Source organism: Gorilla gorilla, chromosome 2 (genome assembly GCF_029281585.2).
Source record: "Gorilla gorilla gorilla isolate KB3781 chromosome 2, NHGRI_mGorGor1-v2.1_pri, whole genome shotgun sequence".
NCBI classification, from domain to species: Eukaryota; Metazoa; Chordata; class Mammalia; order Primates; family Hominidae; genus Gorilla; species Gorilla gorilla.
Window position 1 is genome coordinate 133,423,202 of NC_086017.1, and position 17,550 is coordinate 133,440,751.

At 38.3% G+C, this 17,550-nt stretch overlaps 1 protein-coding gene across 2 annotated transcripts in view; it reads left to right on the forward strand.

Annotated features, from left to right (window-relative positions):
• The first annotated feature begins 1,020 nt into the window (after positions 1–1,020).
• Positions 1,021–17,550, forward strand: part of PARP15 (poly(ADP-ribose) polymerase family member 15) — a 63,347-nt gene continuing 46,817 nt past the window's right edge. For both annotated transcript variants that reach the window (XM_004036178.5, XM_055383805.2), the window contains exon 1: positions 1,021–1,581. In XM_004036178.5, the coding sequence (XP_004036226.3) occupies positions 1,396–1,581 (186 nt within the window). In that variant the 5' untranslated portion in view covers positions 1,021–1,395. The remainder of the gene's footprint in view (positions 1,582–17,550) is intronic.

Sequence of the window (17,550 nt, forward strand, 5' to 3'; positions counted from 1 at the left end):
TTTGTGTTCCTTCCTCACCACCAAGTCCCTAGGGTTCAGTCACACCAGACTACAAGATTTTCCAAAGCACAGTCTATGCTTTCATTCATGTGATCTTTGTTCTGTGTAATCCACCCCCATCCCTGCTCTCTGCATGACAGATGATGAAAAAGGGAACTCTGAAGAGAGAGAGGGAGAGACACACCTCATTCTCATTCTTCACCTCATTTTCCTCTTAGAAAGTCCCCTACTCATCATCCAAGGTCTTACTGAAATGCCACTACTATAGAAACTTTTCTCCAATCTTGTCTCTAAATTACAACGAACCACTGATTTCTGTTATCCTAATACTTTACATGTATCTCAATGCAAATATGATACCAAAACCTTTTACCCTGCTCTCTGCCTTGGAGGTGGTACTGAGGGCTGACCTCTAAGTACCGCATCAGCTCCATTCTCTGATTACTCATTGGGTTCTGCAGTGGGAGGTACCAGCACGAGACTGGAAGGCACACGGAGAGAGTACTTGGGATGCTTATACTCCCCTGGCTGTCTTCCGAAAGCAGTCATGGGTTCTACCTGCTGGCACTTGGTATAGATCTTACCAAGTTCAGGAGATGCCCCCTCCCTTGCCCCTTCAGCCTAGATGGTAAGGGGAGGAGGCTACTTCACCATCTCTCACTGGTTTCCTTAACCCTTTGCCCACACCTGCGTAAATAATTTCTTTATTAAATTATCTTCAATTGTTAATTTTGAGTATACCATCTGTATACTGCCAGGACTTTTCGTGATACACCAGGTAACTGTATTAATCTATGTTTTATTTCTCCACCTCCTACTTCCCCCCTCACTCCAAAGAGAGGGGGTCTGTGTCTAATTCATCTTTATAATCTTAACACAGTGCCAGGCATATCAAAGGCCTTCAATACGCGTTGATTGAATTAAATAATGCCCTGTTGGGCCGGAGGGGAACCTGACTCCAGCCCTGGCTTAGGGAGCACAGGAAAGAACCCAGTGTATTTGTCTAAATATGGGTGTGTAGGGAGAATTGGGGGGAAAGGAGTGGGATGCCCAACAGAAAAGGAAAGGAATACTGATTCTTGTGTTTTAATGTGCCAGGCATTCTACAGACTTTATCTCATTTAATCTTCATGATAATAACATGAAATAGTTATGGCTGTGCCCACTGTACAGATGCTATTGACTGAGGCTACATAATTAATAAAATTGCAGACCTCAGGATTTTGACCCAGGATTTGTCTGGCAGCAACGTCTGTCCCAAAGGGCGACACAATCCTGAGGCAGCTGTTCGCAAACTCGAGGCCTCAATCTTTGACGGAAGCGGTTTTCAGAGAAAAGAAGTTCGAGGCACAAGCCTGTTGGGTGGGGCGCACCTGCAGTCCCAGCGAGCTGAGGATGGCTGCGCCAGGCCCCCTTCCCGCCGCTGCTCTGAGTCCAGGGGCTCCGACCCCCAGAGAACTTATGCACGGAGTTGCAGGTGTTACTTCCAGAGCCGGACGAGATCGGGAGGCGGGGAGCGTGCTGCCGGCCGGGAACCGTGGGGCGCGGAAGGCCTCCCGGCGCTCTTCCTCCCGGAGTATGGTGAGGAGCGCGGGGGACGGGTGCGGGAAGGGGACAGCAGGGCTGAGCCTGGGGCCCCGCAAGACCCAGCAGCCCGAGCGGGCGCAGAGACCCCACGCCACGCAGAACCCTCTCTTCTAGGGGGCGCCGACTACACTGATTTCCCTGTTCCGGAAGAGGGGGATGCGTGCTGCTGCTTTTTCCTTAGCATTTCTGGTGGGTTTTTTCTTTCCCCTTAAAATTTAAAAGTTCTTTATAAAGTTTGAAAGGATATGAGTCCTTTATTCGTGATATGTGTTATGAATATGTCCTCCCAATTTATTTTTTGTTTTTTGAGTTTGCTTATGGGGGCTTTTGTTTCTCTTTGCCATGCAAATATTTTAAATTTTGTGTGGCAAGACTTACCAGTCTTTTATTTTATGACGTCTAGACTTTTAGTCATATTTTAATATATGACTTTTAGTCATACTCTTCCCTACACCCAAGTTATAGAAGAGTTCACTCATGCTTGCTTCTAGTACTTGAACTGATGTATTTTTTACATTTAGATCTATAATACATTTGGAGTGTGTTATTGTGTGTGGTTTGAGGAGTGAATCTAATTATTTTTTTTAAATGGGTATCAAGTGTCCCAACACCATTTATTATAAAGGTTGTCACTGTCCCAGTAACTTGAGATACCAGCTTTATCATGTACTAGACTTTCATGTGTGGTTCGGGTATTTCTGGACCTTCTATTTTCATCCATTGACCCGTTTATTCATCTGCTTTAGAGAGGATTCGCTGTATGTTTCAATGTCAGGGCTAGTCTTCCTAGAGAGTGCTTCCTTGTCACTATTTTCCTAGCTATTCTTGTTGTTTATTTTTCCTTATGAACTTTTCTGATGTATGATCAGTTTAAAAAAAAAAAGAAAAGCTCTTTGGAATTTTTATTGGGATTGCATTAAATTAATAAATTACAGAGAGCTGATATCTTTAGGTGGTGTTGACATGGTCTAACCTACTGTGCTGTGAAAGATTGAAAATTTGAGTATGTAATGTATATGATATTAAATTGTGAATTGGTGGGACATATGTAACAGCTTATCAACAATTGTAGATACTGGTACTTCATATCCTCTTAAGGAAAATTTGCCTCCAAATTTTAAGCTGGAAAGTCACTAGAATAACTTTTAAAAACAATTACAATACATGACTTTTTAAACTTTTTTTTGTGTGTATGTTAAGAATAGTGTACAAATTGAAATATCTGTGTACTGATCCTCGACACAACCAATGAAATCTCCATTATGAAGGAATGTTTTGAAGCACATAGAAAAGGAAGCGAAACAAAGGATGCCTTTTCATTGTTTAAGTCTACTTTTGTGTCTTTAAAGAAGGTTTATAGTTATCTTCACATAAAACATTTCAATTTTTCTTTTTTCTCAATATTATATATGAGGTTTACTCATTCGCTATATTGTCTACGTGTATGTATGCTTTGATGTTTTCTTTCATTTTAAAAATTAAGGTGTAATTTACAGACAGCTTTTCTATATTTAGAAAATTCATACTTTTTAGTGTATACTTCTGTGAGTTTTGACAAATGTTTACCAGTATAATGAAGATATAAAAGAATTTTCTACCAGTTTCTTTGTCTTCAACCTCTTCACTCAAGATGAGCTCCTGGCAATCACTAGGGTCATCTTTTGGTCCCTGTAGTTCCAGAACGTCATGTAAATGAAATCATCCAGCAGAGAGTCTTTGGAGCCTTAGGTATCACTAATTTGCTACTGCTTTCTATTAATAGTTAAATTTCATTGTGGTCAGAAAACATATTTTTCATTATTTGAATTCTTTAAAATCTATGTATTGAGGGCCGGTCGCGGTGGCTCACGCCTGTAATCCCAGCACTTTGGGAGGCCAAGGTGGGTGGATCACTTGAGGTCAGGAGTTCAAGATCAGCCTGGCTAACATGGTGAAACCTCGTCTCTACTAAAAATACAAAAATTAGCCAGGCGTGGTGGCACACACCTGTAGTCCCAGCTACTCAAGAGGCTGAGGCAGGAGAATTGCTGGAACCTGGGAGGCAGAGGTTGCAGTGAGCTGAGATTGCGCCACTGCACTCCAGCCTGGGTGACAGAGCAAGACTCTGTCTCAACAACAACAGCAAATATATATATATATATATGCGCGCGTGCACACACACACACACAGAGACATTTGTCTTATGGACACAATATGATCTATCTTGGTAAATTTCCAAGCACACTTGAAAACAAAGTACATTCTCTCATTGGATAGAGTGTTCTATAAATGTCAATTAGGTGGAGTTGGTTGTTGTTCAAGTCCTCATGTCCTACTGATTTTATGTCTACTTGTTCTATCAATTATTTAGAGAGGATGATGAAATCTCCAACTATAATTGTGGATTTGTTTATTTTCTCCTCGGAGTTCTCTCAATTTTGCTTCATATATTTTGAAGCTCTGTTATTAGGAATAAAATGTTTAGGATTATTTCCTCTTGATGAATTGGTTCATTTGTCATTATGAAATGACATTTTTACCCTTGATAATATTTGCCCTGAAATCTATCAAGTTTCTTTTTATTTTTAAAAATAATGATAAAATACATATAACATCAGATTTACCGTCTTAACCATTTTTAAGTATACAGTTCAGTAGTGTTAGGTGTGTTTACATTGTTGCATAGGCAATCTTCAGAACTTTTTCATCTTGCAAAACTGAAACAGTATGTGTTTGCCTTTTTGGGACTGACATTTCACTTAGCATAATGTCTTCCGGGTTCATCCATGTGATAGCATGTGTCAGAATTTCCTTCCTTTTTAAGGCTGAATAATATTTTATACGTATATATAAACATATTTTGTTTATACATTCACCAACTGATGGATTTGGGTTGCTTCCACCTTTTGGCTATTGTGACTAATAATAATGAACTTGGGTGTACAAATACAGTCATGCTCTGCATAATGAAGTTCAGTCAGTGACCGACCATGTAAACCATGCTGGTCCTGGAAGATTATAATACTGTGTTTTTACTGTACCTTTTCTATATTTAGATATGTTTAATACACAAATCCCATTGTGTTACAATTGCCTGTAGTATTCAGTATGTTAACATGCTGTATAGATTTGTAGCCTAGGAGCAATAGACTATACCATATAGCCTAGGTGTATAGTAGGCTATACCATCTAGGTTTGTGTAAGTACACTCTATGATGTTCACACAATGACAGAATTGCCTAGTAACACATTTATCAGACTGTATCCCCATCATTAAGTGACAGATTACTGTATCTCTTCAAGATCCTGTTTTCAATTCTTTTGTATTTATATCCAGAACTGGGATTGCTGGATCATATGGTAATCCTATTTTTAATTTTTTTAGGACTGCCATGCTGTTTTCCATAGCAACCAAATCATTTTTGCATTCCCACCAACAGTACACGAGGATTCCAATTTCTTCACATCCTTGACAATACTTGTTATTTATTTTCTTTCTTCCTTCCTTCCCATCTTCCTTTCCTTTCCTTTTCTTTCACAGCACCCATCCTAATGGGTGTGAGGTGATATTCCACCATGCTTTTGATTTTTATTTCCCTAATGATTAGCAGTGTTGAGCATCTTTTTATATTCTTGTCATCCATTTGTATATCTTCTTCAGAGAAATGTCTATTCAAGTCCTTGGCCCATTTTTAAATCAGGTTTTTGTTGAAGTTGAGTTGTAGGGGTTCTTTGTATGTTCTGAATATTAACCTCTTCACCAATATATGATTTGCAAATATTTTCTCCTGTTCTGTAGGTCAGCTTTTTATTCTGTTGATTGTTTCCTTTGCTATGCGTTTTTTTGCTTCACGTAGTCCATTTGTTTATTCTTACTTTTATTGCCTGTGTTTTTGGTGTCATATCCAAGAAATCATTGCCAAATTCAATGCCATCAAGCTTTTTTTTTTGGTCCATTGTTCTATATGTCTTCTGTATGCCAGTACTGTACTGTTTTGATTACTGTAGCTTTGTAATATGTTTTGAAATCAGGAAGTGAAAGATCACCAGCTTAGTTGTTCTTTCTTAAGATAGTTTTGGTTATTTGGAGATTAAAAGTGACTTAAAAAATAAGAGAACCAGTCTTTTATATTTACTCACATTTTACCATTTTCCTCTAGCATTATTTTTGTTCTCTCTGAAAACCTTTTAACATTTCTTATAGCACTGGTCTACTGGTGATGAGTTCTTTCAGCTTTTGCATGTCTGAAAGGTTTTTATTTCACATTTACTGTGAATGATATTTCCTTTTTTTTTTTTTTGAAACAAGGTCTCCCTCTGTAATTCAGGCTGGAATGCAGTGGTGCAAACACTGCTCACAGCAGCCTTGACTTCCTGGGCTCAAGTGATCCTCTCACCTCAGCCTCCTGAGTAGCTGGGACCACAAGCATGCACCATCTTGGCATTCAGCTGGTTTTTAAACATTTTTTGTAGAAATGGGGTCTCACTATATTGCCCAGGCTGGTCTTGAACCCCCAGACTCAAGCAATTCTCTCACCTCAGCCTCCCAAAGTGTTGAGATTAAATGTAAGAGCCACTGCACTCAGCATGAATGACATTTTCTAAGTTGACAGTTAAAGATATTGCTCTACTGTTTTCTAGCTTGCATTATTTCTAACTAGAAGTCTGCTGTCATTCTTATCTTTACCCTTCTGTGTGTAATTCTTTTTTCTTTAATTGCTTTTCAGATTTTCTCCTTATCACTGGTTTTAATCAAGTAGATGTGTCTAGGTGTAGTTTTTCTTCATGTTTATTGTGCTTCTTGGTTTATAGTTTTCATCAAATTTGAATTTTTTTGGCTATAATTTCTTCAAATATTTTCTCCTGTACCTTGCTCTCTCTCTTTAGTCCTCTTAAAGTTTTGCCATAGCTTACTAATAATTTATTCATTACTTTGTGTCTTTCATTTTGCATAGTTTCCATTGCTGTGACTTAAATTTCACTTGTCTTTTGTTTCTGTTGTATATAATTATGCTGTTAATCCCATACAGTGTTTTTTTTTTTTTCTTTTTTACCTCAAGCATTGTATTTTTTCTCTCTAGGAGTTTGATTTGGTTCTCCTTTATAGTAAGTGTCTGCTAAGTATGCCCGTGTTTTCCTCTACCTTCTTGGAAGTATGAAATACCATTATAATAATTGTTTTAATATCTTTGTTTACTAATTCTATCATCTGTATCTTTTTTTTTTTTTTTTTTTGAGATGGAGTATTGCTCTTGTTGCCCAAGCTGGAGTGCAATGGCATGATCTCAGCTCGCAGCAACCTCTGTCTCCCAGGTTCAAGCAATTCTCCTTCCTTAGCCTCCTAAACGCTGGGATTACAGGTGCCTGCCACCATGCCTGTCTAGTTTTTTTTTTGTATTTTTAGTAGAGATAGGGTTTCACTATGTTGGTCAGGCTGGTCTCAAACTCCTGACCTCAGGTGATCCACCCACCTCGGCCTCCCAAAGTGCTGGGATTACAGGTGTTAGCCACCAAGCACAGTCTGTATCATTTTTAAATTAGTTTCAATTGATTTATTTTTCTCTTCATTATGCATTATATATTGCTACATTTTTCATGCCTAGTAATTTTTGATTGGATGCCAGACATTATATGAATTTCACCTTGTTGAGTCCTGAATATTTTTGCACTTTAACAAATATTCTTGAGATTGTATCTGGGTTACAGTTAAGTTACTTGAGAACTGTTTCACCTGTTTGAGGCTTGCTTTTACGCTTTGTTAGGCAGGAGCAGAGTGATCTTTAATCTATAGTTAATTTTTCCACCATGGAGGCAAAACCCTTCTGAATGCTTTACCCTATACCATAAGAATTATGAGATTTTTCTACTGTGGCTATTGAGAACAGGCACTATTCTTAGCCCTTTTGTCATTTGAGACTCAAGGGGGATCCTCTGTAGACTTCTGGAGCTCTTTGCGCAACTCTCTCCTCTCCAGTACTCTGACTTGTAATTTCTAGTCACTTTAGCCTCCGGTAAGTCCCAAGTCTGTCTGTCTCCTCAGCTCAGTGAGGCTTCCAGGCTTCTCCTGAGTTTCTTTTTCCTGCTTTGTGGCTTGCACCGCTCTCCATGTGGTAAGCCTAAAAGGAGTAATTGTAGCATTCACCTTATTTGTTTCTTCTCTCCAAGGAATCACTGTCCCATATTGCCTGTTATCAAATATCTCAAAAAATATTTTAGATATCTTTTAACCAAATTTCTAATTGTTTAAAGTGGGATAGGAAGTGTGTTACTCATATTTGCCTAAGTAGAAGTCCTAAAGCTTTTGATGTTTGCATGATCATTTTATATATTACTGCCAGCTGAGTTTTTAAAAGTATTATTATTATTTTCCACTTAATTTAGGGTCTTCCAGGTATAAATCATGTCACCTTCAAGTGAAGCCAGTTTTATTTCATCTTTTTCTATTCTATGATCTTGTTTTTTGACCAATATAATTGCATTAGTTAGTTCTTACAGAACAATGTTAAATCATAGTTACCATACTTACCTTGTTCCTGACGTTAATGAAAAAATACCTACAAAGTTTTCCTAAGTAAGATGCTCCTTTGGGATTGAAGTTCATCTGTTTTTATCATGTTAAGGAAATATTCATCCATTTCTTTCTTTTTTTTTTTTTTTTTTTTTTCCGAGATGGAGTTTCACTCTTGTTGCCCAAGCTGAAGTACAATGGCATAATCTTGGCTCACTACAACCTCCACACTGTGGGTTCAGGCGATTCTCCTGCTTCAGTCTCCCGAGTATCTGGGATTACAGGCATGTGTGACCATGCCTGGCTAATTTTTGCATTTTTAGTGGAGACGGTGTTTCACCACGTTGGTCAGGCTGGTCTTGAACTCCTGACCTCAGGTGATCCACCCGCCGTGGCCTCCCAAAGTGCTGGGATTACAGGCATGAGCTAGCATGCCGGGCCCATTTCCATTTTTCAAGAGATTTTGTTAGGAATCGGTGTTAAATTTGGTCTAAGCTTTTTCAGTATTTTTGGAAATAATCATGTTGGGTTTTTTTCCTTAAACCTATTAATATGGTGAATTATAGTAATAGATTTTCAAAAACTCACCCATTCTTGATTTGCTTGACTTTTATGTAACTCATATTCTAGTGCTTTAAACATTGATATCTCCGAAGTGCCCTTTTGTCACCGAACTAAACTGGGTCTATTTGCTTGTGTAATGGAAAGCCAAATACTAAAGTACCAGGTTTTTGCAGTGAGAAAGATTTATTTTGAGTCAGCTGACACAGACAGGAGGAAGTGCTTAAATCTACCTAGCTACTCAGGAGGCTGAGGTGGGAGGATCGCTTGAGCCCAGGAGCTCAAAGCTGCAGAGAATAGCGTTTGCACTTCTGCACTCTGGCCTGGGTGACAGAGGGAGACCTTGTTTAAATCTATCTCTCCAATCTGGAGGCTGGGTCAGATTTTATAGCCATAGAATAATGGGGTATGATCTGATTGGATCTTGCAAAGAGGTAGTGCTAAGAGACATGATCTGACTGGATCCTGTTATGGAGTGACATCAGGGCTTTATCTGATTGGATCCTGGATCCTGCCATGTAGTGTCCACTACTTAATACAGTCCCCATTCTTTGCTCCTGAACACTTAGGTTCTGCCCGTGGTTGCACACTTGGGTGTTCAGCTACGTGACCTTCAACCTGGGGGTCTATGGCAACTGAAAAACAACTTACAACTTTGTTACATAAAAGCTGAACCAGACTGGTCTGATACATTTACATTTTTGCATACTGAACTCGCCCTTTCGTCAATCATCTGATAGAAGACTATTTTGATTTATCACATGGACTCCATAAACAGCCATCCCCTATTCCATTTCTGGAACTTTAGACAGTTTACCACCCTGGTTGAGGATACAGCCTTGTGTTCCATTGTGTCAATTTATGAACCGACATTTCTTGAGTAACTGCTGTTTTGCAAATGTCTTTTTTTAAAATTAATGTTTTAGTATTTTATGCAAATCCATATCAATTGCCATTGGTAGATCTTCTATTTGCTTTATTAGTTGACACATTTTCACCTTAGTACAGTTAGTTAAATAAATATAGAACTTTTATTCTACTAATTTTGGGGTGTTAAAAGTTAAAAATTGTAACCCATCAGTGTTAGTTTTACTGTGATTAGGTGTTGGTTGTGAGGTATAAATTGATATTTAATTTTCTTCATAATAAAACCCAACTTTCCCAACAATATTTATTAAGTGATGATTCATATTTTCACTCTCCTATTCTTAATATTTCATATGTTAAACGTATTTTTTTCTCCTGTCATCTCTGTTGGAGTGCAGTGGCCTAATCATGACTCACTCTAACCTGTGTTCAAGTGATCCTCCCACCTCACCCTCCTAAGTAGCTAGGACTACAGGAACACACCACCATGCCCAGCTAATTTTTTGAAAAGTTTTTGTATAGATGAAGACTTGCTGTGTTGCCTAGGCTGGTCTCAAACTCCTGGCCTGAAGTGATCCTCCCACCTCAGCCTCCCAAAGTACTGGGATTACAGGCATGAGCCAACATGCCCAACCCATATGTTAAACTTTTTGAGAGATTAAGGCTTATTTCTAGAATTGCTATTGTGGTTCTTATATTATCCGTTCTTAACTTAGAACTATTTAGTTTTATAATTGGTATTTAAGGATGCATTTTTAAAAAATAGTCTTTAATTTTTAGAGTAGTTTTAGGTTCCCAGCACAATTTAGCAGAAAGTACAGAGTTCCTATATACCCCTCACACCCCACCCCCACACAATCCCCCCAACTATCAACATCCAGTGCCAGAGTGGTACATTTGTCACAATTTATAAACCTACATTGACACATCATTATTACCCAAAGCCCCTAGTTTATATTTGGGTTCACTCTGGCTGTTGTACATTCTATGGATTTTGACAATGTTTAATAATATGTATATACCATTATAGTATCATACAGAATAATTTCACTGCCCTAAAAACTCTCTGTGCTCTGCTATTCATCCTCCCTCTTGGCAACAGCTGATCTTTTTACTGTCTCCATAACTTTGCCTTTTCCAGAATGTCATATAGTTGAAATCATACTGTATTTTGCCTTTTCAGATTGACTTTTTTCACTTAGTAATATGCCTTAAGTTTCCTCTGTGGTTTTGTGTGTGTGTGTCTTGATAACTCATTTCTTTTTAGCACTAAATGATAGTCCCTTGTATGAATGTACTGTAGATTATGTATCCATTCACCTACTGCAGGACATCTTGGTTGCTTCCAAGCTTTGGCAATTATGAATAAAGCTGCTATAAATATTTATGTGCAGATTTTTGCATGGGCAAAAGTTGTCAAGTAATTTGGGTAAATACCAATGAGCATGACTGCTGGATCATATGAGAGGAGTATGTTTAGATTTGTAAGAAACTGCAAGACTGTCTTCAAAGTAGCTGTACCATTTTGCATTCCCATCAACAACAAATGAGTGTTCCTGTTGCTCCATATCCTTGCCAGCATTTGGTGTTGCCAATGTTCTGGATTTTCACCATTCTAACAGGCGTATAGGGTAGCTCATTGTTGTTTTGTTTTTATTTTTATTTATTTATTTTTTGAGCTGGGGTCTCGCTCTGTCCCCCAGGCTGGAGTGCAGTGGCACAATCACTTACTGCAGCCGCAACCTCCTGGGATCAAGTGATCCTTCCACCTCAGCCTCCCTGGTAGCTGGGACTATAAGCCACCACACCTGGCTTATTTTGTTTATTTTTTGTAGAGATGAGGTCTCACTATATTGTCCAGGTCTTGAAGTCCTGGACTCAAGAAATCCTCCCTTCTCAGTCTCCTAAAGTACTAGGATTACAGGCTGGTGTGAGCCACTTCACCCTGCTTCATTGTTGTTTGAATTTGCAACTCACTAACATGACATTGTGCATTTTTTCATATGCTTATTTACTGTCTGTATATCCTCCTTGGTGAAGTGTCTGTTCACATCTTTTGCTCATTTTAAAATTTGGTGTTTTGTTAAAAAATTGTTGACTTTTAAGAGTTCTTTGTATGTTTTAGATAACACTTCTTTTTATCAGATATATCTTTTGCAAAAATTTTCTCCCAGTCTGTGGAAAGATGCATTTTAAAGTGTAGCAAGCCAAGTTCCTAATCATTTCCTTTGGTATTATCTTTTTAAAAATATCTACATTTTGCTTTCATTTTACCAAATTTTATAGTTTATCATGTTAGTGTCTTGAGATTAAGTTTTATTTTATTATATCTATAATTACCTTGGAGACTATTATTATTTGTAATATATTTATGCAAGAGCAGAGAATATCTGTTGAGGCTTATTTTTGCCATTAAAATTAAGTTATTCTGTTGCTATGAGCTCATGTATCATATCTATATATTTTCTAGGAATTGGTTTATTGATTTTTTTTTGGTTTATTGATTCTTGTTTTTTGGTACCAGCTTTATTAAGATATAATTTACATGCCATAAAATTCACTCTTTAAAAGTGTGCAATTCAGTGGTTGTTAGTATGTTTACTGAGTCCACTGCTATCTACTTTTAGAAATTTTCAGCAATGCGTGGTGGCTCATACCTGTAATCCCTGCTACTTCAGAAGCTGAGGTGGGAGGATCACTTGAGCCAGGGAGATTGAGGCTGCAGTGAACCATGATTGCGCCATTGCACTCCAGCCTGGGTGACAGAGCAAGACTGTCTCTAAAAAATAAAAATAAATAAAACAAAGAAATTTTCATCACCGCAAGAGAAACTCCATATGCATTAGCAGTCACCGCTTATTTCCTCCTCCCCCAAACTCTGGTAACCACTACTGTACTTTCTGTCTTCATGGATTTATATATTCTGGACATTTCACATAAATGGATTCATACAATATGTGGCCTTTTGTGACTGGCTTCTTTCACTTAGCATGTTTTTTCCAGGTATGTTGCAGAATGTATAAGAACTTCATTACTTTTTCTTCTTTTAACCAAATAATATTCCATTGTATGAATATATCACCTTTTATTTATCCATTCAATTGATGGACATTTGGGTTGTTTCTACTTTTTGATGATTGTGAATAATGCTGCTGTGAACATTTGTTGTCTCAGTCAGCTTGGGCTACTGTATCAAATATCATAGACTGGATGACTTCAAAAATGAACTTTTTTTCTCATAGTCTGGAGGCTGGAGGTTTGCGATCAGGGTCCCAGCATGGTAGAGTTCTTAGTAAGGGCTCTCTCATCCTGGTTTGTCGATGGCCCCTACTTGCTGTTTCCTCACATGGGCTTGTCCCTTCATCTTCTTATATTAATCCCATCATGGGGTCCACCCTCATGACCTCATCTAAACGTAATTGTCTCCCAAGAGCCCCAACTCCAAATACAATCACATTGAGAATTAGGACTTCAACTTAAGAATTTAAAGAGGGACACAAACATTCAGTCCATAGTATTTTTGTAGAGGTTACTGTGTGGACGTATGTTTTCATGCCTCTTGGGTATATACCTTGAAGTGAAATTGCTGAGTCACGTGGTAACTAACTTTTTAAAGAACTGATACATTATTTTCCTAAATCGTAGCCTTATTTTATATTTCCACCAGCAATGTGTCTTTTTCATTTTAGTCATTCTAGTGGGGTGAAGTGGCACCTCATTGTGGTTTTGATTTCCACTTTCTTAATGGCTAACGACGTTGTGCATCTTTTTAATGTCCTTGTTGGCCATTTGTATATCTTCCTTTAAGAAATGTCTATTCAAATCCTTTGTTGGTTTTTAAATTGGATTTCTTAAAATTGTTGACTTGTAAGGGATCTTTATATATTCTAGGTACAAGTCTTATTGGCTATATGATTTGAAAATATTTTCTTCCATTCTGTGAGTTGTCTTTTCACTTTCTCATTCATATTATTTTTTATTTTCACAAAATGTTGTATTATTTGTAAGGCATAACTTTTTTTTTTTTTTTTTTTTGAGACAGAGTCTCTCTCTGTCTCTGGGGTGCAGTGGCACGATCTTGGCTCACTGCAAGCTCTGTGTCCTGGGTTCACGCCATTCTTCTGCCTCAACCTCTCAAGTAGCTGGGACTACAGGTGCCCTTCACCACGCCTGGCTGATTTTTTTGTATTTTTAGTAGAGATAGAGTTTCACCGTGTTAGCCAGGATGGTCTTGATTTCCTGACCTCATGATCCACCCGCCTCGGCCTCCCAAAGTGCTGGGATTACAGGCATGGGCCACCGCGCCCGGCCTGTAAAGCATAACTTTTTATCATTTTCATTTCTATACTTACCCTCTTTTCTTTTCCTCACCTTATTTGGATGACCAAGAAGAGTTCCAAATAATATATATATATATATATATATATATATTTTTTTTTTTTTTTTTTGAGACGGGGGTCTCGCTCTGTTGCCCAGGCTGGAGTGCAGTGGCATGATCTCGGCTCACTGCAAGCTCCACCTCTGGGGTTCATGCCATTCTCCTGCCTCAGCCTCCCGAGTAGCTGGGACTACAGGCACCCAGCACCACGCCCAACTAATTTTTTTTGCATTTTTATTAGAGACGGGGTTTCGCCTTGTTAGCCAGGATGGTCTCGATCTCCTGACCTTGTGATCCACCTGCCTCGGCCTCCCAAAGTGCTGGGATTACAGGCGTGAGCCACCGTGCCCAGCCCCAAATAATATATTGAAGCAAAGTATACATATCAGTATACATATCTGATTTTTGTTTTATTTTGATTTTTACTACTTCTAAGGAGAGTGACTTCTTCACTGTGAATACTGTTGACTTTGACTCTTTATTATGCTAAGGGAAAGTTCCTTTATTTCTCTTTCAAAGATAAAAAACAATGAAAAATGGAAGTCAGAGTCTCTATTGTCCCCTTCCTTTGTGATAAAAGTCTACTTAAACCCAGTCTTCTTTCTGAATATGCAACACTTTTGTGTCTTGGTTACATCCGTAGACTGCCCTTTTGTTATGCACTAACAGAAACTTTCTTTGCGGTAAAATGTTGTAGCTCTATTAACTTAAATCAGTGGATGATCGCCATCATTTACTATCATGTTTATTACTTTTTTCCCCATGATTTGGTGAGTAAATCTGACTTTACAAAATATAATGTTTAACTTTATGCAATATTTTAGCCAATGAGTTACCATTTTCCTTGTTATTAAAAGAATAAAGCAATGAGTCAAATCTATTTTCTTCCAAAGTATTTAAAAATAGGAAGTAATATAAAGGCCAAATCCTTTCAAATCTCAAATCAGATATAAAAATATCCTGAGTGTTTCTGTCTCCTTAAAAATCAGTAAGTTGGAACATTCAGGCACAAAAGTAATACTTTCCAGAAGAGTGGATAAAATGGAAGAAGTGGAAACGGATGAAATAGATGAATTTGCAAAAGGGATCCTTTACAAGTCTCTCTTTTGGTTGCACTTCACAATATCCAAGACATCATGACTGAGAACATGCTATCCTTGCTCATGGAGTCTGTTACTGGCCTGCCAGAAGCCAATGGTGACTTCAGGGTGGGAGTAACACACAACATTAAAGTCGTCACTTTTCTTAAAAATATTGGGGCCAGGCACAGTGGCTCTCGCCTGTAATCCCAGCACTTTGGGAGGCCGAGGCGAGCAGATCACGAGGTGAGGAAATCAAGACCATCCTGGTGAACATGGTGAAACTGCGTCTCTACTAAAAATACAAATATTAGCTGGGCATGGTGGCGCATGCCTGTAATCCCCACTACTCAGGAGGCTGAGGCAGGAGAATTGCTTGAACCAGGGAGGCGGTTATTGCAGTGAGTCGAGCCGAGATCGCGCCACTGCACTCCAGCCTGGTGACAGAGCGAGACTCTGTCTCAAAAAAAAAAAAAAAAAAAGGTATTGATAAGACAGACTATAGCTTTCACCTTTCATTTGCAAACTATGGTTGCATGCTACTTTGAGATTCCAGGCGTCCCACAATGGGTCTTCATTAAAAGAATGAGATACCATCTCACGCCAATCAGAATGGTGATTATTAAAAAGTCAAGAAACAATAGATGCTGGTGAGTTTGCAGAGAAATAAGAATGCTTTTACACTGTTGGTGGGAATGTAAATTAGTTCAACCATTGTGGAAGATGGTGTAGTGATTCCTCAAAGATCTAGAACCAGAAATACCATTTGACCCAGCAATCCCATTACTGGGTATGTATCCAAAGGAATATAAATCATTCTGTTACAAAGATACATGCATACATATGTTCATTACAGCACTTTTCACAATAGCAAAGACATGGAATCAACCCAAATGCCCAATGATGATAGACTGAATAAAGAAAATGTGGTACATATATATCATGGAATACTATGCTGCCAATAAAAAGGATGAGATCATGTCCTTTGCAGGGACATGGATGGAGCTGGAAGCTATTATCCTCAGCAAACTAACACAGGAACAGAAAACCAAACACCAAATGTTCTCACTTATAAGCCGGAGCTGAACAGTGAGAACACATGAATACAGGGAAGGGAACAGCACACACTGGGGCCTGTCGGGGAGTGAGGTGGGGGAAGGGAGAACATTAGGAATAATAGCTAATGCACGCTGGGCTTAATACTGAGGTGATGGGTATTTAGGTGCAGCAAACCACCATGGCAAACATTTACCTATGTAACAAACCTGCAATCCTGCACATGTACCACAGAACTTAAAATAAGTATTAAAATTAAAATTAAAAAAAAAGAAAACCAGACAAGGCAAAGAAAGAGGGGAAAGTCAAGCATGCACATAGCACTGTTCTAACCATTAAACTAATGTTAACTCTTTTAATCTTCTTACGAGGCAAGTAGAATCATTATCCTCACTTTCTGGATGAGGAAACTAAGGCATAGAGAAGATAAATGACTTGCCCAAAGTCACACATTCAGTAATGGTGGAGCTGGGATTCAAATCCCAGGCAGCCCTTGCTTTTAAGCCTTACACTAAATGGCCTTATTAATGCTACAGCAAGAATTCAAAATCAAATCTCTCTGACTCCAATGTGTGTGCCCTTATCCACTATACCAGGAATGAATTCTGCTACTTCATTTTTGTAAATCATTTTATCTTCTAGTCACCTTGAACATTCAATTTGTAAATCACTTTATCTTCTAGTCACCTTGAACATATATATATATATGTATAGACTAGAAGATAAAATTATCTATCTATCTATCTATCTATCTATCTATCTATCTATCTATCTATCTATCATCTATCTATATTTTTGAGACAGAGTCTCCCTCTGTCGCCCAGGCTGGAGTGCAGTGGCGCAATCTCAGCTCACTGCAACCTTCGCCTCCCAGGTTCAAGCTATTGTCCTGCTTCAGTGTCCCGAGTAGCTAGGATTACAGATGCCCGCCACCATGCCTGGCTAATTTTTTTTGCATTTTTAATAGAGACGGGGTTTCACCATGTTGGCCAGGCTGGTCTCGAATTCCTGAGCTCAAGTGATCCACCCACCTCAGCCTCCCAAAGTGTTGGGATTATAGGCATGAGCCACCGCGCCTGGCCAACTTATATTTTTAAATATGTTTTTTTCTATGTTATTAAGATAACGTGGATTCACTTACAAAAGAAATTAGTACAAAAATATATATGGAAAAATGCAAAAATAATCCTATTAATAACTTAATATTTCAGTAACCACGCATTTATACATCTTTTGATACATACATGCAAATATATAGATAAAATGATACTAATGTATAGGACATTATACATACATACATTTTTATTATAAACACATTTGTTTTCTCTAGTGTTTTACTTTTTCTTCTGTGTTCACTCCCTCAGCCTTTCCCAGCCCCACCTGCCCCAAACTGGGAAATCAATTTTACCATGAAGTCACAAGTATATATTTACATTTATAGAAATTTTGTCGTTTGTTTTGAAAAGGTAGAATCCTATAAGAAAAGAAAAAGTTGTGTTCTTTCTAACTCTCAGTAAGAGAGAATTGTGAGGGAA